The sequence below is a fragment of the Rhinolophus ferrumequinum genome, chromosome 21 (assembly GCF_004115265.2).
Source record: "Rhinolophus ferrumequinum isolate MPI-CBG mRhiFer1 chromosome 21, mRhiFer1_v1.p, whole genome shotgun sequence".
In the NCBI taxonomy this organism is placed as follows: domain Eukaryota; kingdom Metazoa; phylum Chordata; class Mammalia; order Chiroptera; family Rhinolophidae; genus Rhinolophus; species Rhinolophus ferrumequinum.
In genome coordinates, this window is record NC_046304.1 from 51680100 (window position 1) to 51701696 (window position 21597).

General features: G+C 56.0%; 1 protein-coding gene across 7 annotated transcripts in view; it reads left to right on the plus strand.

The window, feature by feature from the left end:
* The window catches only part of SEPTIN9 (septin 9), a 155870-nt gene that overhangs the window by 74616 nt on the left and 59657 nt on the right, over nt 1–21597 (plus strand). For 4 of the 7 annotated variants that reach the window (XM_033091824.1, XM_033091825.1, XM_033091828.1 and 1 more), the window contains one exon: nt 7306–7947. In XM_033091824.1, the coding sequence (XP_032947715.1) occupies nt 7306–7947 (642 nt within the window). Of the gene's footprint in view, nt 1–3041; nt 3130–7305; nt 7948–9688; nt 9799–20866; nt 20888–21597 lie in introns of those variants that run through there. The other 3 variants (XM_033091826.1, XM_033091831.1, XM_033091833.1) reach the window with 3 other exon arrangements.

Below are 21597 nucleotides of genomic sequence, written 5' to 3' on the forward strand. Positions count from 1 at the left end.
TCCTGCAGACAGCAGAGCAGAATCTGGAAACCATTGTAAAAGCATCGGGTAGGACCTCTGGTCTCATTCTGAGGGGACTGGACTGCATGGCCGGTGGGACTGGGGAGGGCCGGCTGGGAGTTGGGAGCTGGAGCTGGTTCTGCCTATGTCCTCACTTGCCAGGTTGCTAGAGAGCTTTTTCCAGAGAGAAAGTAACATAATGAACTTGGGGAATAAGAGAAGCTCTGGGATCCCAAGGGCCAGCTGTTGACCGCAGCTGCTCTGGGCTCCCTGCCCGTAGCTGGAGGTCTTGTCCTGAGTTGAGGGCCGGGATCACTGGCTCTGCACTTCCGGCCTTTGCACTCTATTTGTGCCTGAAAATGCTGCTGGCAGGAACGGGCTACTGTGCCCATAAGCTGCGTGGCAGGTCCCCCTACCACAGTGGCACAGCTACTTCTGCAGCCTGGGGAAGGAGGGACGGGGCTTGTTTGTTTCTCTTGGCCCCGGCTGGGAAACCCAACCCCAACCGGCAGGCATGTCAGACCTGCTCGTTCTCACATCGCTGATCCAGAGCCCGCAGGCCGCGACCAGGCCTCCTGGGTGGGGGCTGTGATGAGCAGGGAGGACCCTGGAGGGCCCAGGTCTCCCAGGCCCGGGGCATCAGAGAAGGCCATGCCTCCTAACACACAAAGAAAGAGTCATCAAAATAACCGTGTGTGTGGGGTGGCTTCTCTGGGCATAGAGACCCCTGGTGAGTCTCAGGGATACTATTGGGTCCCCCTGCACACTCCCCTGGGGCTAAGTGGAAATGGGTCACCTGGTTCGCCCTTTTCTGGGGGGCACAGGCCAGACCCTTGGTGAGACGGTACCGGGTGCTGAAATGCTGGCCTGCGTCTGGTGGGAGGGCCAGTGAGCAGGGGCTGTGTGCCCACTGCCCCCTCCCCCAGGCCACCTTCAGCCGGCTGCATGGGCAGGTAAGCCCAGGGCAGCCAGCAGCCCTTGGTCACTACAAGGTCCCAGACCCTGAGCTGGAGCCTGGGGTAGAATGGGGCTGGCACTGGACACCGTGCTTAGGTTCTTAGGCTGCGTCTGGCCCTGTGGCCCAGCCAGGCTGGCTTTGGGGAACAGAGGGAGAGGGCAGAGGGTGCCAGCGCACTCCATCTTCTCTTCTTTTATTTGGACTTGGCCTTTTGTTGATAAACAAACGTGCTGCTCTGTGGGACGCCCAGGGCCAGCTGGCTGATGCTGACACTGCTGTTTTCCGACTTCCTTTTGGACTGTTTTGCTTCCTGAGGACACCCTTCCTCCACTTTCCCATCTGCATCCTCCTCTCTGTTCCCAGCCTGCCACTGAGCCCCCAGAGGCAGCTCCTGAGACAGGGATTCAAGTGCCAGGGGATCGCTGTCCTGCCCGAGTGGGAGTGAGACGGAGGGAGAGGTGGGTGGCCTGTGAGGCGCATCACCAAGTACGGTGGGTCCATGCGGGGCTGGAGCTCAGCCCCTGGGGGCGCTGGGGGCTCTGCACCACGGGCCCCAGAGTTGTCCCGCCTGAGCTGCTGGTGTGGGGAGCAGTGTTACTCCTCCCCGTCTTCCCTTCCGGAACACCAGATGGCCACCAGGAGAGGCCCTCCAGCAGAGCGGCAGAAACTGGCCGCTGGTGTCATGGACAGGGACAGGGCACCTGCAGCCTTGGCCATCTGTGGGGGGGTGACCACGTATCCATGGGGTGCCCACGCACAGATGGTAACTACACCGACGACTGTAGTAATTGCTGCACGGGCACCACCTGGTTCCTCGTTTGTCTTCCATGCTGCCTGCTCCCTGTCCCACAGCCAGACCTGCTCTGCCACCCCTGAGGCCCTGCCAACCCCCACCACTCAAAGCCAGAGGCTACACCAAGACTCGGGCTCACAGGAGAGCGAGAGCCGGCCTGCGTCTGTCCCACTGACCCCAGCGGTCACACATGCTCCTGGCCTCGCTCCAACGGCCTGCAGTCACCTGTGGGGTGGGGTTGCGGTAGGCTCAGTGCAGGGAGCCTGGCACCATCCCTCTGGGTTGCCTGGGCCTGACCCTGGCTCCTGAGTGGCCACTGTTTCTTCGGGGACAGAACCTGCTTTACTGCTGCCTGGAAGAGACTCAGTTGGACCAGAGCTGGCATTCCTGGAGCCTGAGCCGGAATTGGACCCGTGCGGGGCAGCGGTCACAACGCCCCTCCTATGGGGGCTGCACGTGGGTTTGCCCTGACCTTGTCTCTAGCATTTCCTTGGATGACATTTGTCTCAGGCTGGAGCAGGGCTTTTGTGGCTCGCCCAGTATCCCCTGCCCAGGCCCGCTGCCTGCACCAGGAAGTGTTTGGGGAGTGGGGAGAGGTTTGCTGGCGGCCTGCGGTCAGAGCTGAGGCCTTCACAATGGCTCCTTGTATGCAGGCACATTCCTCCTTAAACAGCCCCAGAACCCAGCTGCTCCTGCTTCAACCCCCCACCCCCCATGGGCGGGGCAGGCAGGAAGGTTTGCAGCTGTGACTGTAGGTGTTCCTGTGTTCCATGGACTGGACTTCGGGGGCTGGGCTTTGGGGGAAGGCCTGGGCCGGCCGGCCTGCACAAGCAGCCACAGCCTCCACCTCTTCTCAGCCAGGTTTGCTTTTTAAAAACAGTCCTGAAGGTTTTATCCCCTGAAAATACTAAGTGACCTACATTTCGTGTAGCCTGTTTGGAAAAGGCAGGAGCGTCTCCTGGAGAAAACCACCCACAGTAATTCCATCCAGAGACAGCCGTTTTCTGCGTGCGTGCGTGCTGCACGTATGTGTGAGATAAAATCTTTACATACGTACATCTTGTATTCTGCTACTTTTACTACATATTCTCAGCATTTCTCATCTTCAGAACTTGATGACTGTAGGACTTCGGCATATGGGTGTAGAAAATCTATGGAAACCCGAGTTGTTTCCGGCGTTTGCTGTTTTAATGGCTGATGCAAATACTCTCATACAATAAATCTTTCTGTTCTTCTGATTATCTCCTTGGGATAAAGTCCCAGGCGTGGCCCACAGCGCACAGACGGCCGTCAGGCTCTCGGTGCATGTTGGGGAGCATTTGGGGTTTGCCCCTGGCTTTGAGGGGGCCACCTTGTTCCAGAAGCGGTGTAAGCAGAGGTGGGTACCTCCTGCCCTATGGGGGTGGTATTGGGCCCCTCCCAGTACCATGGGGCCATGATTTGTCTGGTGCTCCACAGGAACCCAGTTTGTCCACCCAGGATCTCTTGCATGCCTTCTGGCTGCATTAACTTCCTGCAGACAAAAGGGGAGGCATCCTGGTCGCGCTCCCCACTGCGCTGCCCAGGTGGTCATCAGATCCGATGTCACAGGGGAGTCTCAAATCTGCAAAACCACAAGCTCACAAGCACTCTTGCTGGCTTCCGTGGCTGCATGTGGACACCCCTTGGCCGCCTCTGCCTCCATGGGGTGGGGGGTTTGAGTAAAGTGAGTAGATTACACCATCGCCTGTGGGGGGATTGGAGGGGGTGTTTCCAAGGAGGGTGGCTGTGCGTGTGTGCGCAGGACCCCGATGGGGGAGGAGATGCTGGAGGACCCTGTCCTGCCAGCTTTGTGACAAGCCGGCTTCTAATTTTTCCCAGCTGGGTTCTTGTCGTGTCACGACATCCTCCGTGGGGTGTGTACAGGGCGTCCCTTGCAAAGCCTGCCTTAAAAATGATCTGTTTCGTCCAGATCCGACTTCTCCCGCCATCTGAGGTTTTGTGTGAGTCCAGGAAAGGGTGAAGGAGGCAGCTTTTCCTCCTCTGGGTTTCTGGGCACAGTAGTCCTGGAGTCGCTCGGCCGTGCTTCTTTCTGTTGGTCCATTGGTTGGACGTTTGTTGAGTGTGGTTGGGACTGGATAGGGGCTGATGTGAGGAGCAAGGTGACCACCAGGGGAAGGGCCCCTGACGGTCTTGTAGCCCAGAGGTCTGCTCCTTCTGATGGAGCCGTCAGCTGGGAAGACTAACTTCCTGGGGTGCAATAACAGATCACCACACACTGTGTGGCTTATGCAATAGACATCGATTCTCTCACTGTCTGGAGGCCAAAAGTCCAAAATCAAGGTGTGGGCAGGGTCACATGCTCTCCTAAAGATTAAGGGAAGAATCATTCCTTGTCCCTTGTAGCTTCTGGTGGCCCCAGGTGTTTCGTGGCTTGGGGCCGCGTCACTCCAGCCTCTGCCCGTCTTCACACGGCCTCTCCGTGTGTCTGTGTCTCACATTCTACCCCCCCCCCCGACCCCCATCTCTTATGGGCACTTATAGGATTTAGACCCCATCCGAAATCCAGGATGATCTCATCGCGAATCCTGACTGTAACCACGTCTGTATAGACCCTATTTCCCAATAAGGTCACATCGCAGGTTCCGGGGGGTTAGGACTCGGACATTTCTGTTGAGGGACACTATTCAACCCACTGCAGACTTAGGGGAAGTGGAGCTTCTCGGGCTGAAATGGGGGTGAAGACCTGGTGCCTCCCTGCTCCGGAAGCCCCTTCTCTCGGGGCTCCCCAGGGCTCCGTGCCCACAATTTAAACCAGCCTCTAAGTTGTGTAAAGAAGCAGGTCCTGAGGCCCAGGACGGAATAGAGAGCTGGCTCGTGGTGTAATGCAGGAGAGGACATCAGGTTCTGTCCCCAGGGACGCAAACACAGCCCCTGAAGTCCTGACATGGCCTGGATGACATGGGGAGGGAGTGATGTGAAGTTCGGAGCCCAAGGCAGGCTGTGGGAGGAGCCAGTGTGAGCCTGGCTTTGGGGGACTCAGGAGGAGGGTGCTGATTTGGGGGATGGCATAGACCATCAAGAACAACCTGGACAAATGACGTTTGCTGAGCGGTCACTGGCCTGACGGTGGGAACAGCCCCTGTTCTCTTGGAGCGCAGAGCTAATGGGATGCGTGATGCTGGACAGTCCCTGCCTGGGTAGATGATACAGCTGGACGGTCCGCACAGGTAACAGGGTCCGGGTGGTGAGCGGTCAGCTGGGAAGACTATGTCCAGTGGAAGGAAAGCCCCCGGGCGAGGCCACGTCATTCAGCGGGCATCTGTGTGTGGGGCTGGTTCCAGCTCAGCGCCGTCTCTGGGCTGAGATGCCCGAGTCCAGCCAGGAGGGCTTTGCTTTGGTGCAGGGTCTTAAATTGTGAGTCGGGGTCTTATTCTCCCAGGCAAACCTGGGAAAGGCTGTCCTCCACCTAGTTCCTGTTCTCCGGCATGGCCCCCAGGAACCAATAAGGAGACCTGGAAATGCCTGTGCCGCAGGGGCGCGGGGTGGACCCCTCCCTTAGGGCGCTCACAGACAGAAGAGCCACCGTTTGGGGACAGTTTGGATAGTGCTCTTGAAGCAGGGTTAGACCTGGGAACCATGTGGACACCAGTCTGGACTTTCTGGCCCATTGGACAGGCACCGGGCTTAGCAACGGGTGGTTCGCCCTCTGCGGTTGTCTTGGTGGACAGCTGCCCGTGGAGAGGCGGGCCTGCATCTTGTTGGGGTCCCAGCACTGGCTCAGGACCCTGCCACCCTCGGCCACATGATCAAACAGAGGGCACAGGTGGGGCCCTCAGGCCGAATGCAGCCTGTGGATGTGATTTTGTGTGACTGTACGGTGTTTTTCAAGGCTCCTTTTGCTTTGTTTGTGCCAGCATCTAAAAACCAGGAGACAGCATATAAAACAATGCAGATTTCCAGGTTCTCTTGCAGTCCAAAGCTCTGACCACACGGGGCCCACAAGCCTGTGTGGCAGCAACAGAGCTGAGCAGCAGGCGTGTCCCTGAGATGGGGTGCAAGGTGACATGCCAGCCCCCCAATCCATACAGCCCCGACCCCTGAGGACATCCCTACTGGGTCTCTGGGATGGTTGAGCTTTGCAACCCAGGATTTTGTGTCCTGTCCATCAAAAGGGAGGTGTGCCCGGGGCTTAGAGAGGGTCCGACAGGAGTGCCACGTCTGGGGAACAGTAGTTCAGGCAGCAGGTGTCAGGGACAGGGTCTCCCGTGCTACCTTCCACTCCCGCCTTAAGATCACGCTCTCCCCTGGCCACCCACCCACCCACTCAGCCCCCACCAGGCCCTGGTCTTCAGAAGTGTTGTCTGTGGGCAGAGATGAGAACTGGGTTGGAATTTGGAGGAAAGAAGACGGGAGGAAGAGGCCGCTAAGAATGACCCTGGTGAGCTGTTGTTGGGGGCTGGGGACCAGCTTCAGGCCAGGGGTGGAAATCGTGGGGTTCCATGAACTCCTTGGCTCCAGGGCCTGGTGAAGAGAGGTGGGGAGTCGTTGGGGTGACACTGGGCCTGCTGTGGGCCCCGCCGGGGAGGAGCTGGTGCGTGTTCCTGCCACGTGGGCCCCTTCCGCCTCTGGTCTTTATAACTGGAGCAGCTGGTTCTTGTTTGGAGCCAGGCTGCAGGGACTGTGGGATGGTGGCTCCCCAGGCACTGTCCCCACCACCTGGGAGGGAGCAGATCCTGGTGGAGACAGCGGGGGGCCAGGGGGAAACACTAGCCTGTGGCGTAGGAGTCAGATGGTCAGTATCCCGCAGGCGCCCAGGTCTGGCTGCGGCAAGTGGTACAGGATGGAGGCAGATGGAAGCCAAGGGTGAGGGGAAGGGTGAGAAGGTCGGGGGCATGGAGCACGCTGGGGCTCCACGTTATCCCAGCAGAAACTGGACAACCACGTGTGAGAACGTTTGGCCTTGGAGTCGAACAGACGCGTCTTCTGGCTCTGCCGCTCGCTCTCCCTGCCGTCGGGCACATGGCTTAAGCACCTGGGCCTCAGTTTCCCCGTCTGCACCAAGGGAGAACAGCATTATTTGCACCATCAGGTTCCTGTGAGGAGTCCGTGTGATGGTGCCTGGCTGTCATGCTGTCACTGATACGATGATGTCATCCCCATCGTGATTCTGCTTGGTCATGGTCGTGGCTGTTGGTACTGGGGATGTGCCCCCACATTGGTGCGTTTGCTGATGGTGTCTGCGTTGGGTGGAGGTGAGGGAAGGGTACAGGAAGCCACGACAAGACAAAGGCACCCCTGAGCCTGAACATCTGATAGAAAATGTACCTGGCGGGTCGACGCCGTGGCCATGGCAGGGCAGAGAGGCCGGCGTCCTCCAGGCTCCAGCCTTTTCTCTTTCTCGCCCAGAACACATGATTGCTGGAGCCTCTGCGTCCCCCAGTACAGTGGGGCTGTCCCCTTTCCTTTCTGAGTTGTGAAGGGCCTTCCACGGGGCCCTCACTGCCAGCTACCTTCCGGCATTCACCATAAGCAGGATATCCACTCATCACATCCTCCTTTCTTTGTCTTGCAGCCTTGAAGAGATCTTTTGAGGTCGAGGAGGTCGAGACGCCCAACTCCACCCCTCCCCGGAGGGTGCAGACGCCCCTGCTCCGGGCCACTGTGGCCAGCTCCACCCAGAAGTTCCAGGACCTGGGTGTGAAGAACTCAGAGCCCAGCGCCCGCCATGTAGACTCCCTGAGCCAGCGCTCCCCCAAGGCCGCCCTGCGAAGGGTCGAGCTCTCGGGGCCCAAGGGCGAGCCCGTGTCCCGGCGCACGGAGCTCTCCATTGACATCTCGTCCAAGCAGGTGGAGAACGCTGGCGCCACCGGGCCGTCGCGGTTTGGGCTCAAGCGGGCCGAGGCGCTGGGCCACAAGACGCCAGAGCCCACCCCTCGGAGGACGGAGATCACCATAGTGAAGCCCCCGGAGCCAGCCCACCGGAGGATGGAGACCCCCGCCTCCAAGGCCCCCGAGGTGCCCGCTGCCCCCACCGCCGACACTGTCCCCAAGAGGGTTGAGATCCAGGTGCCCAAGCCAGCTGAGGCGCCCGCCTCCCCCATTCCAGCCCAGACCCTGGAGAATTCAGAACCCTCCCCAATGTCTCAGCTGCAGAGCAGGCTGGAGCCCAAGCCCCAGCCCCCCTCGGCTGAGGCCCCACCCAGGAGCCAGGAGGGTGAGTAGCAAAGTGGTGGGTGTGGTGATGGGGGCGGGAACTAGCTTTGCCATGGAGTCTTGGCCGAATTGGGGGTGGGGGCCATATACTTCCGTGGAGACCTGAGAGCACGGATGAGTGTTTAAAGGTACGGGGGGGGGGGCACTGGAAGATCTGTCCTCAGGGGACAGACCAAGGTGTAGCACGTTGGACTTGAGTCAGACTTTGAAAGGGACCTCTGGATTTTGAGGGGCCCTCTTTATTGGTCAGCGTGGGCTGTGCTGCTGTGGAACCTCTGCTGTGTGAGCCCAGGAGGGCGGGGGACTGGCAGCCTGGAAAGTGAGGACGAAGCAGGCTCCTGTGGGGGTGTAGGGGCAGGAGGATGGGCTTGAGGCGCACGCACGCACGCACGCTGGGCTCTCACACTGCAGTGGTAGCTGGGCGCGGCCGGGTGGGGCTGGCTCCTGCTCAGGAATGGCAGGCAGCCCCGAGTGGCTGGCACAGGCCCAGGCCTCCGTTGGGAGGAGGGGTCCTTGCCCTCGTGGGGTTTTGCACTGAATGGTCTCCCCCCACCTCCCCCAGGCGCACCAAGTTCTTTGGGTTGGGCAGACAGAATATCCTGGGGTGTTTTGAGTTACCTTTTCAAAATGACTATTTTTAATTGCAGTAAAATGCCTATAACATAAAATTGACCATTTTGAACCCTGTTTAAGTGTACACTCGAGTGGCGTTAGGTACCTTCACATAGTTGTGCAATCTTCCACCCAGCTCCAAAACTTGTCCTTCTTCGAAACTGAAACTCTGTCCCCGTTTAGCACAAACTGTCCACCCGCACCCCCAGCCCCGGCAACGTCCGTTCTTCTTTCTGTCTCTACGAATCTGACCACTCTGGGTCCCTCATATAAGTGGAATCCTGCAGGATTTGTCCTTTGGTGAGTGGCTTACTTCCTGTAGCATGATGTCCTCAGGGTCCATCTGTGTTGTAGCAGGTGTCAGGATTCCTTCTCTTTTTAAGGCTGAATAACACTCCATTGTCTGGGGGACCACATTTGCGTAGCTGTTCATCTGTGGATGGCCACTTGGCTGTTTCCATCCTTCTAATGCTGCAGGGAACATGGTCTTGCACACATCTCTTCAGGTCCCTGCTTTCAGTTCTTTCTGGATTTCTTTTTTGAATGAGGATTTTCCAGTGGTCGGTGGACTTGGGGACCCGAGGGGCACTCGGCTTGCGTGGGTTGGGGGTGTCTGATGTGCAGCTGTGTTCTGTTCCAGGGAATGTTTGATTGAGCGGTCAGGGTGGGGGCAGGGGCCGAGATGAATGTCCTGCAGGCTGGGGCACACTCTCTGCGTAGCGGGACCTTGGGGGGCCCTTCCAGCCCTGGGTGTGCGTGACCTGTGTTCTCCGTCCCATCTCCCTAAACCTGACCGTGCAGAGTCACTGCCGCCCACTGAGACGGGACGGAGGCACTGCCAGTATTTGGGGAGTGGCCGGGAGGCCATTTCCTCACAGTCTTCTGTTGGTCCAGGGCCTTTGGCACCGGATTCGTCCCCCTCCTGGGGTGAGGTGTTCACGCTCAGCCTAGTCAAACAGGATGTGGTCGGGCAGATGGTCATCAGCAGGCTGTCCAGATCGTGATGACAGCTGGTGCTGGATGTGCGAGGCGGTGGTTCTGGCTCTGGGGGATGGGCGGGGCGTGTCTGCTCAGGGTGGCATCGCCCTGGGTCATCGGGCAGGCGGGGCACAGCCTCGGGTGTGCAGGAATGGCTCGGTCGGCCCTGGCTCAGCGAGCGGGACCTCAGGAGCAGGACGGTGGTGACCTGCAGAGCAGCAGTGCAGGGAGGCTTCTCCGTGCCGAGGCCCCTCCCCCTAAGGTATGGAGCGGGGAGGATTTAACCAGGCAAAGGAGGGGAGAGAAAAGCATTCCACAAAGGAGGGGAGACAGAGGCCCACACAGAGGGGCGTCCAGCTCCACCTGGAGGGGCCAGTGACTATCCTGAGTCCCTGAGCATGAGCTGGGGATCAGGGTATGTGCCAGTCGTGTGTACACATGTGTGAACTCACGTGTGCCCCGACCCCCACATCTTACTGGCTGGGTGGGGAGGGGCTCCGAGACCAGTCCTCACAGGTTGAGAACCTTTAGGCTGCACAGACACAGTTGGACCTGGCGGGGGTTAGACAGACACTCAAAGAGGAAGGATGCTCAGTGCGGGGAGGGGACTTGGGGATGGGACTTGGATGACAGTTTAGGAGGATCTTTCCTCTTCCAACAGTGTTCCGCAAGTCACTGTGGAGTGAGCTGTGAGGAGTGAGTAGGGAGCGGTGGCAAGGCCCCCTGTGGGCTGGGGAATGTGGCCTGGACCTGCTTGGCCTCGGACGTCCAGGCCCAAGGTCCTGGACCTTCCTGATGGAGGAGTGTTCCCGGAATCCCCTGCAGGGGATTCTGGAGGCCCAGGTCCGAGTTCCCATCCAGCCCCAGCTCCGGCTGCTTCTTCCTCTGTCCCCCTCCTCTGGTCCAATCCCTCCAGACGCAGATCCTGTTCTCCCTGGGCCCCGCTTCCTGTTCATCTCTCCTGCAGCCCTGGCTCTCCCTTCCCTTTCCACCCTTCCAGTTGGGGACCCTGCTCTGAACCCTTCGTGGGCACACTGTCCCTTGCACCTGAGGGCCAGCTGGCACCACAGGGGCAAAGGATTTGGGGGTAGGGAACTCTGTGCCCTCTGCCTCTGCCTCCAGGAAGCCTTCAGGATTGTGGCTTCAGGTGCAGGACAGGGTCTTCTGTGACCCCAGCTGAGCTGCTCCCAGGTTGACCTCCCTAAACATGGCACGATTGAAATGCTTCACGACTCACTCACCTGGGGGCCTCCACGATCCATTTACCCTCTTGCCCAGCTCCCATCTCCCTGATCCCCAGCCCCTCCTGCTCTGGTCTTTTCATGGTCTCTCACAGGCCACCTTTCCTCACAGCGGTTCTGCTCTGACCGTCTGACCCATGATGACCTAGCTTCTCGTCACATCACTGCTCGTAAAACTCCTATGCATCCTTCAAAGCCCAGCTCAAATGGCACTGCTTCCATGAAGCCCTTCCACTGGCTGGAAGTTGCCTCACTTCCTCTGACTCCATGCCTTCGTGCATCTTTCTCATGTATAATACCTTGTGTTTGGCTTGCAATGTAAATTGTTTGTGTATGAACCTTCTTTCCTCTGCTAGAATTTTTAACGTAAAAATAGCTTTTCACAGTACCTTTTCTTTAAAACTCAGAAAATATAGAAATAAGAAACTAAAATTCATCTGTAATCCAGAGATATCCACTCTTAATGTTTGCTACATGTTCTTCAGAATTTGCTCCATGCCCCGCACTGGATTCTAGGTGCCTTGAGGGTAGGATTGTTGTTTTTTTGTTTTTGTTTTTCGTTTTTTTTAAGAATCCCATAAGATACCAAGTAAGTGACTTGGACACAGTAGGTGCTCAGTAAAATAATGTTGGAGGAGTAAGATGAGATGGCTTTTTTGTGGCTCTAGCAGGCCGATGCAGGGGACCCTCCAGGGCCCAGGCAGATCTTTCGGGGACTGCTAGGAACCCACAGATCTGACCCGCTGCACTGTGGCACGCTGGGTTCTTGGTTTAGAGGCTCCTGCCATCCCTGGATCTGGCACCCTCCTTATCGTCCCTCGGGTCGTCCCTGCTCCTCTCTCGGTCCGGCCTCTGGGTGGGAATGGTCGTGCCTCCGCTCCCAGGTCCTTGCTCTCCCTCCCCCCCCCCCCCCCCCCCCCCGCCTCTGCATGGGTGGCTATGGGTGGGGCTGGGCTGCAGAACCCAGAAGCATGTCTGTGGTGCAGGCCGCCAGCTCTGCCTCGCCCTAGGACCCCACCTCCTTTGGCTCCACTGCTGACACCAGCCAAGTTTCCCGAGGCTGCCTTATAAGGCGGGCACTGGTTGCTCACTCGTGGGTCTGGTTCTTTGCTGTTTCTGGATGGTCATGGGAGGCCAGGGGGGAGGCCAGGGTGGCAAGTGGGGCGTCCCTGACCAGTGCTCCGCTGAGTTCTTGGGCGTGTCCTGGCTGTACCCAATGGGATTTCACTTTGCCCCCCTGCCTCAGTTTCTCTATCTGTCAAATGAGGGAGGGGGTTGGGCCTGCTGGCCCACGGTGGCCCGAGCTCCCCAGGTGCCCGTTGCACGGTGGCACCAGGGCCACTTGTGACAGTGGCATGAGATTGGGGTGGGGCAGACGGAGCACGTGTCTCGATGGGGTTTCTCTCTGACTAAAATCATCTAGAAATGTTCTTGGTTGTGGCTGGAGCCTTGAGAAAAGCGCACTCCTCTGAGCTGTCTCTGAGGCCCACTCACACCTATGTAAGAAGCAGGGAGGCCGCCATTTATAGGGGGACCAGAGGGTCCTGCTGGAGGTGTGGCCAGGCCCAGATGTCTTCTTCAAGGTGGGGCAGAGTAGGGGGCAGTGAGGGCAGCTGGGCTCCAGGGCTCAGGAGGAAGAACCCAGTACCCCTCGCTGGCCCACCCAGCTGCCTACCACGCCCAGCCCAGTGGCGAGGAGGGACGAGGGCCCATCTGGGAATGCACCCTGGCAGCTGCAGAATGCCTGACATAGGGGCGGGCACAGCTGCGGGAGAGGGCTGGGCAAGGAGGCGGACGCTGGAGGCGGGTCTCCGCGCTGCCCCCCCTGCAGCTTTGGGTGCTGTGGCCCTGACCACCCAGTCCGGGAATGGAACCTGGCCCCCAGACACATGGTGCTGGGCGAGGCCTCCAGGGTCTCGTCCTAGGAAGCCAGAGCAGCTGCCAGAAAGAGAGCTGTCTGCACCCACAGCCTCCCGGGCCCAGGACAGCTGCTGGGAGCGAGGGTCGGCACAATGGGGCCGCTGTGTGGGGATGCGCCTGGGCCGCACAGCCACACTCTGTGCGGTGTGGCCATAGGGCACATTCAGCACTGAAGAGCGTGCTCAGACCCCCACCCAGTGCTCTGAAGTGTGGACAGCCCCACCCAGACCCCGGCTTCCCACAGTGGGCCTGGAGGGTGCCACGTGGTTCATACTGGCCTGATGTGGCACGACTTCCTCTTCTGTGTCTTCTCTGATTTGGCTTTTCCTGATCTGTGGCTTTCTATGGGTGGCACAGGAGCCCCCTGGGATCCCAGCAGCTACAGGTTGTAGCTGGGGTGCAAAAACAGCTCGTGCCTAGGACTGAGCGTCCATTCTCTGAGCAGGGGCGGGGGCATTAAAATGAACAGGCTGATGAAGCAGCTGCACGGACCTCCCACACTCGGTCCCCTCCCCTTTCCCACTGCTGCCACTGGGCAACCTCTGTGGCATCCCAGAACTCTAGGGAGCCCTGTCTGGTCCAGTGCTGTTCTGAGACCAGGACTTGGAACCAGAAGTGGCCCTGAAGGCCACATAGTCCTCTTCCCTCCTTCCAAAATGACCTTACAACTTGGAATTTGAGTGTCAGAGCCGAGGCTTTGCCCACTTGTGGGGGGATGACTGAGGGGCGTGGCTTCGTCCCTAGACCTCCTGGGCCCCATTTCCGTTTCCGCCCTGCAGGGGCCTCCGACTGACACGTCTGACTCAGACGTGTCAGTCTTTTCTGGTCGGCACAGTGTGGGTAGAATAAAAGTGATGACACGGGAAGACTGACAGTGTGGGCTCCAGCTCCCGGCAGTTTTTTGTGAAACAAGCACATAAACAAAAACTAAACACAGCCCCTATGCAGAAAGGGCATGGTGGGTATCTAAATGCTGTGTTCTGCACCCCCAGCTCCCCCGTCCCCATTACCTTTTCCTCCTCTGATTCTAAACAGCAACAAAGAGAAAAAACAAAGATCACTTGAAATTCGGAAGGAAGTCTGTCTCCCTACCCCACCCTTTCCCTAGGGAGGCCAGCGCCTTGTCCTGGATTTTGCAGGTGGGAAGAGGTCCTCCTTCAGGCACGTGTGGGGAGGTCTGTGTAAGTATCCTAGAGGCTTGTTGAGAACACAAATGGAACCGGACTCCTGCAGCTGGCTTCCCGTTCTTCCCATCCGATACACGTGGGTGTCTTTGCTGCCTGCACGTTCTTCTGACAGCTGTGTCCTCAGCGGCTCTGCGCTCCTACCTCCCGTTCTTGTCCAGCTTTCCACTGTGATAAACGAGGCTTCAAGGGCACCCTCTCCTTTTTATGTGTGCACGCGTGACTGTCGGATAGACCTTTAGGAGTGGCCTTTCTGCATCAAGGATGTGTGTGTGTGTAAAATTTTGGTCCGTGTTGCCAGGTTGGCCTCCAAAGCGGTTCCACCAGTTTTTAGCCCAAATAGCACAGAGGTCCTGCGCCCCTGGCCTCAGGCTGAGAGGGTAGGAAGCTGTCAGATTAGTGTTTTACTTTGTGCATCTTCAGCAGAGGGGGAACCTTTTCCTATTCACAGGCCCAGGGCCCTAGGTTTCCTGTGAACTGCTTATTCTTATCCTTGGCTCATTATTTTTCCAGTTAGGTTGTTACTCCTTTTGTTGATTTATTTATTTATTTTTTTTAAAGTTCTTTGTACGCCTTTGTTGTAGCTGGTACAAGTGCTTTTACCCAGTTGTTGACTTTTAATTTTATTTATAGTGTGCTCTTTCAAAAAGAGATTCTTTTTTTAACCCTTACATTGTTAAGTTTATTCTTTTTTCTTTTTTCTCTTTGGATCTTGTCCTCTTTAGAGGTTTCTGTTGCCCAAAATTATAGAAAAGAATTTCGCTCGGGTTTGCATCTAATACTTTTATGGTTTCATTTCTATGTACTGAAATCATCAACCCATTGGAATTTAGTTGGGTTTCAACAGCGAGGTAGCGATATGAGGTTTTTGCATGGATGTCCACAAGTGGGCTTGGTCTCTCGCATGTTGGGGAGGGGTTGGTGTGCACGCGCTATTTTTATCTATTTTGGTGTCTGTGTTGTGCTGGCTGAGCAAAAATAATTTGGATGCGTTTTTTTTCCCCCTGTGTTCTGGAACATTTTATACAGCAGTGTAGTCATCTCTGTTGAAACTTTTAAAGAATTCACTAGTGAAACCATCTGAGCCTGATACTTTTGTGGGAGCTTGGTACTTTAAAAACTTAAAAAATTTTCCATGGTTCTGCTTGAGTTTTTGTTTTTTCCTTTATATATATATATATATATATATATATATATATATTTTTTTTTTTTTTTTTTTTTTTTTTTTTTTTGAAAAGCCTGCTGTAAAGTATTTCAGGTCCCTCAGCTTGTTCAGAGGTGGTGGTGTGCAGGGAAGTGAATGGCCCATGATGGCACCGTCCATCCATGCCCCTCGGCCTCAGCCCTGGTTCCGGTGCTGTCCCCAGAGGGGAATGGGCAGAGATGGACTCGACGAGGCAATGTCCTGGGGATGCTGCCTTGGAAACACTCACATGCAGTGCAGCGTGACAAGTGTCCAGAAGGTTTGAGTCCAGAGCCCCCAGCCCCATAAGTGGAGCCCTCTTGGAGGCGCTGATGGGAGACCCAGGTGTTGAAGCGGGCAGAGTGGTTCAGGCAGGTGAAGGGCTATTGGGTTTCAGGAGTCGTAATTTTGATGTTGCCCAGAGAGCATCTTTCAAACTTATTGGGACCATACTTTCCAGTGAGAAGTACAAGTCATGCCACAAACCAGGGCTCCCGTATGTGTAGATAGGTGTCTGTGTGCGTGCATGTGTGTGTGTGTGTGTGTGTGTGTGTGTGTGCAAATGAAATAAAATTTCCATGGAGTAATTGTCACCTTTGCTGTGTGCCTACTGCCCTCCAGGATTCACTATTCTTTTCTTTTTTTGAAGGGGGGAGCTTTTCTTATTTTTAAAAAACATCTTTATTGAGATGCAGTTCACGTACCATACAATTCGCTCATTTAAAGTACCTTGTTTCCCCGAAAATAAGACCTAGCTGGACCATCAGCTCTAATGTGTCTTTTGGAGCAAAAATTAATATAAGACCCGGTGTTATATATTATATATTATGTATTATGTATTATATATTATATATTATATAAGACTGGGTCTTATATAAGACTCGATCTTATGTTATAGTCAAGTAGGACCGGGTCTTACATTAATTTTTGCTCTAAAAGACGCATTAGAGCTGATGGTCCGGCTAGGTCTTATTTTCGGGGAAACATGGTAAACAGTTCCATGGTTTTTAGTATATTCATGAAATAGTTGCGCAGCTCTCACCACATCCAGTTTGAGACCGTTGCATTGCCTCCGAGAGAATCCCCGTGCCCTTCAGCTGTGTCTCCCTAGTCCCTGGATCTTCCCCAGCCTTAAGCACCCTTTGGACTTTCTGTCTACAGGTTTTCCTGTTCTGGACATTTCTTAGAAATGGAACCATGCAATATATGGTCTTTGCGCCTGGCTTCTTGCACCGAGAGTGACGTTTTAAGGATTCATTCATATTGTAGCACGTGTCCGTGCTTCTCCTTTTTATAGCTGAGTAAGATTCCATTGTGGATGGACCACATTTTGTTTATCTGTTCATCTGCTGATGGGCATTTGAGTTCTTTCCACCTTTTGCAGATTGAATGTATTCTTAAATGAAAAAAAAGAAAAAATGCTGGTCACGACCCACTAAATAGTTTTCAGGACCCATTAATGGGTGACGACCCACAGTTTGGCACATGGTGGCCTGGACGATGGGATAGAGGTGGGGGTGGGGGGAGGCTGAAGGTGCTGGACAAGAGCAGACCCCCCGGAGCCATTTCAGCTGGGCCTGACCAGATTTCCTGGAAGAGTGCCATGCCAGGAATATCTGTCTGTTCAAGAAACATTGAGCGCTGCTGTGTGCCAGGCACCGAGGAATTCAGTGGTGACGTGCAGATAGACAGACAAAAATCCTCTCCTGAAGCTTACGTGCTGGTGGGAGGAGATGAGAGATAAACAAAGACGTGTTAGACGTGGTTGAGGGTTACAGAAAAAATAAAGCAGGAGAGGCAGCTCGGGAATCGCCGATGGCATCAGGAGGGTGGTCAGGAAAGTCCCTTTGTAAGGGCGTGGGTTCCAGGTCGCCAGCGTGGGCGCCTAGTGGTTGGAGGGCAGATGCAAGAACAGGGTCAAGATTAGGGCGAGGGAAGTGAGGCACTCGCCGGGGACACAGAATTTAAAGGGGCACCAAAAAGTTCAGGCCTCAAGATGAATAGTATTTTAATGCAGCATCTTTTTAAAGATCAAACTTATGCAAAAAAAAAAATTCCACGATGAACAAATATCCACATTTTAAATAACGATGGGCCCCTGCCCTGCCCATGGGCGGCCGTGCCTCTCACTCTCCTCACCCTGATCCCCGCCCTGTCGGGTTTTTGCTATTTGAGGAATTTTTGCAAGTTTTTTTAATTTTTTTTTTTAAACAAAGATTGCATTAAGATACTATTTATCTTGATTCCTGAGTTTTCTGGCATCCCCTTAAATTTTGCACCTGGGTGATGCCTCCTTGCCTCACCCTAGTCTGCAGGGCTGAGGTTTCAGGGCCTAATGAGTTTATCCTTGAACCTGCAGAGTAGGCAGTACCTGCCAGGGTGGGTCAGTGGGGAGGTGGGGGCAGGAGGGCGCTGGCCAGAACAGTGTCCCCCAGAAAGCTAGTGGGGTGGGGACAGGCTGCAGCAGCATGGCGCACCCTCCCACCTGTCATTTTGCTGCTGGACATTTGGCATCTGTGTCGAGGCACTGTCCCCCTAAGTGGAGTGTGATGGGAAGAGAGAGGTCCCATGCACACCTAGAGACTTAAAGGGAGCTGGAGGGTTAATAAAAGGCAGGCGCTCTCGGGCCCCCACAAGAAGCTGTGACAGTGGAGTGACACAGACGTGCCACCTGTGGGCAGGGTGAAGTATGGTTGTGTGTGCCACGGGGTGCAGCGGGAGCCAGCTCCCCTTCCCAGGAGCTGAGAAAGTGCAGGATCTCCTACGCCGTGGGGGGACCAGGGACACCCCACGGGACACCCAGTCCTGAGTCCCTTGGAGCACAAGTGAGTGCAGTTGTGGCTGGGCCCCAGACGAGGCTTTGAATAGCTCCCGACTGCAGCCCCGATGGCGCCATCTGCTAGCTGGGCGGCCAGCCCTCCACCCGGGCGGGGTTCTGGGGTACTCGTGCTCCATGTGGGAACTAGATGTGGAGCGCCCAGATTCTGAGTCCAGAAGCCGTTTGGTCCCTCTGACAGCCCCAGTCACGTCATCTGTAAGACTTTCAGCTTCCATATGCTATATATTCCACGTGCTCTAAGAACCACTGGGTCCACGTCCTGGCCCCGGGCCGATTAGCTCCTTGGTGCCTCAGTTTCCCCACCTGTAAAAGAAGGGTAATATCAGTCCTCTTCTTCTTGAGGTGTTCCAGGAGAACTGTCCTCTTAAGAGCTGGGATTTAGTGGGATTTAGAGCCAGGCTGCCTGGATTCCAGTTCTGGCCCTGCCACTCTTTGTCTACGGCCTTGGGCCAGTCTCGCCACTCTGTGCCTTGGTTTCCTCATTTGTAGGACGGTCTCATCGAGTTGTTGGGAAGATGAATGTAAGGAAGTGTACTGAGCGATGCTTGGACGCATGCAGGAAGTGCTTAATAAAGTCTAGGTGTTGGTATCACTGACGTACCCGTGCAGCCCCAGCCGCCATGCTCCTCCAGGTGGGAAAGCCCATGACATTTGCTCAAGGTGATTCGGGAAAGGGGACCGGAGCTTGAGAACAGAGGAGGGAGGAAGAGGAGGTGGGTGTGGGCACTGTGGACGATGCTTCAGGACCGAGGACGGAGGCAGGAAGCCTTGGGTCAGCTCTCAGAACTGGTCCCCCGGAATAGGGGGCAGGGGGCCCTCGCCAAGTCAGTTTCCTCCAGGTTCTTGTTGTCTCTGGGCCAGAGCAGGCGGTGATCTGCAAATTCCACGTCATGGAATTGGAAAGGCATTGAACACTGGTGTGGAGGACCAGAAACAGCAACGTAACGTGTCTCAGCGTGTGTGAACTTTCCAAACAAGTGTGCATGTTTCTGATTGAAGCTGTCAGGGAGATCCTACAAACTTTTCGACCAGCCATGGGATGGTAAATGAAAATTAAATATACAGAACCTATTATTTTTATTCACAAACGTCTATATAGGTCTGCTGTGTTCCCCCGAAAAGAAGACACAGCAGGACAATCACTTCTAATGAGTCTTTTGGAGCAAAAATTAATATAAAACCGGTCTTATTTAATATAATATGATATAATATAATATAATATAATATAATATAATATTATAATATATAATATATATTATAATATATAATATAATATAATACTGGGTCCTATATTAATTTTTGCTCCAAAAGACACATTAGAGCTGATTGTCCGGCTAGGTCTTATTTTCAGGGAAACACATTTTTTTCGTGTGCATTTGGGGCTTTCTGAGGTATGCCCTCAAGCTTTGTTCCTTACCCCCAAATGTCTAAAGTTCCTCAGTCCCAAATCTCCTCTCCTGGGGCTGCAGGAAACCAGCCTTCCTGCTGTACAGGGGTTGAGGTGCATGCAGGTCAGAGCAACCTGACCGCTGTGGTTTAGCCGATGGGTTTGTTTTCCTGTGTCAGAGCCCCGAGGTAGGCACTTGGGCTGGGAGCACTGGAGGCTTTGCAGTGGTGACTCCCCCATCTCCTGCCCCTGTCAGGCCCCACAGGTGGGGGCTGCTGTTTGCTCCTTACTCCTGTTCCCTGCTGGTGGACGGGGTGTCCCGAGATCACACACATTGGAGTCCCCAAAAAGGCCACTGAGATGTATTGGGCTGCCCACAGAACCTCCGTGGCCTCTTGGTTGGCCGGACAGACAGGCCAAACTGAATTCCCGGAGAGAATGGCCTGCGCCGGCGTGGACCAGGCAGTGACAAGGAGCACTGGCCCCTGGGAGTCTGCTGCAGGTCTGTCTCTCCTGGTCCAGAGCGTGGCCTGGGCTGGCCCCTCCTGCTGACATGGCAAGGCAGCGCCGCCCGTCCACGCCTCCTGACCCGGCTTCCTCGCAGGCTGGCCTCCAGCTCTGCCCTGCTCTGTCCTGTCAGGCCAGAGGATGCTGCACGGCCTCCTCCTTTCCTCACTGACCCAGCAAGTGTCCAGACGCCCCACCAAAGGCGTTCTTCCTCTGGGGCCTCCCTGAGCTGGCAAAGTGGCACGTTTGTGCCTTCCCGGCAGCCTCTGCTCAGCCAGGCCCTTATAGGAGAGACCTGGGAGCCCTGCTTCCTGGGCTGGACTGTGGGACCCCGCTCCTGGGCTGTCTCATTGGAGAAGAGGCCCTTGTCGTGCGGGACACACAGTTAACAGCGGGGGAGGGCTGGCTGTCATGTCCGGGCAGGTGGCCCCTCCCTGCCTCTGTGCCCCCCAGTCGTCTGTTTCCTGGGCTTCACAGGTCAGCCTGAAAGCCTTGGTCACTGTCCCAGGCCCGTTTCTCCTCACCCATCCTTACCTCCACACCAAGACTTCACGCCTCACCTCTTACAGGCAGAAGCAGGAGACCTGAGGGGACCCCCAAGGCGTGGGAAGAGGTTGCTGTTGGAACAGAGGGGCTCGGGCTGTGGTGCGGGGGCACGTTACAAACTGGGAGCCAAGCTAAAGGGGCAGTAACACCCACGGTCACCATGAGTCACTGGTGCCCCCAGAGCACGCCTGAATCATGGCATGAGCCCTGCCCACTCCCCCGGCAGTATCTATTCCCCTGCCCAGGCCGGTAGTCCTGTCCAGGAGGGACAAGAGGGGTCCCTTTTTCACACTCAGGATGACCTCCCCCCAAGTTCTGGTCTAACATCCTTAGGTGGTGGTGGCTCCCCGCCCACCCGCCCGTCTGCTGACTAATGTGTATGTGGTACCTGATAGGGAGAGCTGGCCTGGTGAGGCACTTAGCCCTTGTCATACTCGGCTCGGGTTACAGAGCATTGAGGCACCTCCCAAAACAAGGGCCAGCAGACACCAACCTCCATTGCCCGCCTGGATTTCAGGCGCCCCGGCCCCCACGCCCCCACCAGGTGAGTTCAGGCTGGGTGTTGCGGCTTGTGGGTGCGGTTGGGGCGTAACTGGGGGGGGGCTGCGATGAGGGAGGGGCTGGTCGATGGTTGGGGAGGACGATGGACCCCTGTCCCTCTCTGGCTCCTACTGTTCCTGGGGCAGGAGCCCAGCCCCATATACCTGGATCAGTAGCCAGGCCGTGGATGAGCTTCTCAGCCTCACCACGTCTTCCTGCAGCAGCGGGGGTGAGGGTGCCCGGCCGTGCCTGTGTCTCTAGGGAGGGCAATGGGCAGTCAGGCTTGCAGGGCCGCCGTGTGGACTGGCCGGGTGCACGACCAGCGTCAGATCTTGAATCCAAACCCCAGTTTTGCCGGAGGTTTATGCAAATGGACGCTCTGTTCAGGTGAGAGAGCCCAGGTCAGGAAACTAGAAGCCGAGTTCCCTGATGTTTAATTGTTTAATTGAGCAGGAAGTTTGCCTGTGCCCGCGTCCTTGCTTGTTTATCATGCATGCTCATTCTTGGCAGGTGTTTGCACCCTGCTCCCTGTGGTGCAGTGGGACCCCGGTCACCCTGGCTTGGTGCCTTCCCCTGTATTAAATGATCACCTGGGCAGCCCCACCTGTGCCTTCAAGCCCATGAGACATTAGACTCCAATGGTGGGTGACTCTGTTTGGACCCAGAAGGTCCGGGACTGTTCAGCCTCAGCATCCTGATGAGTCTTTGGGGGGC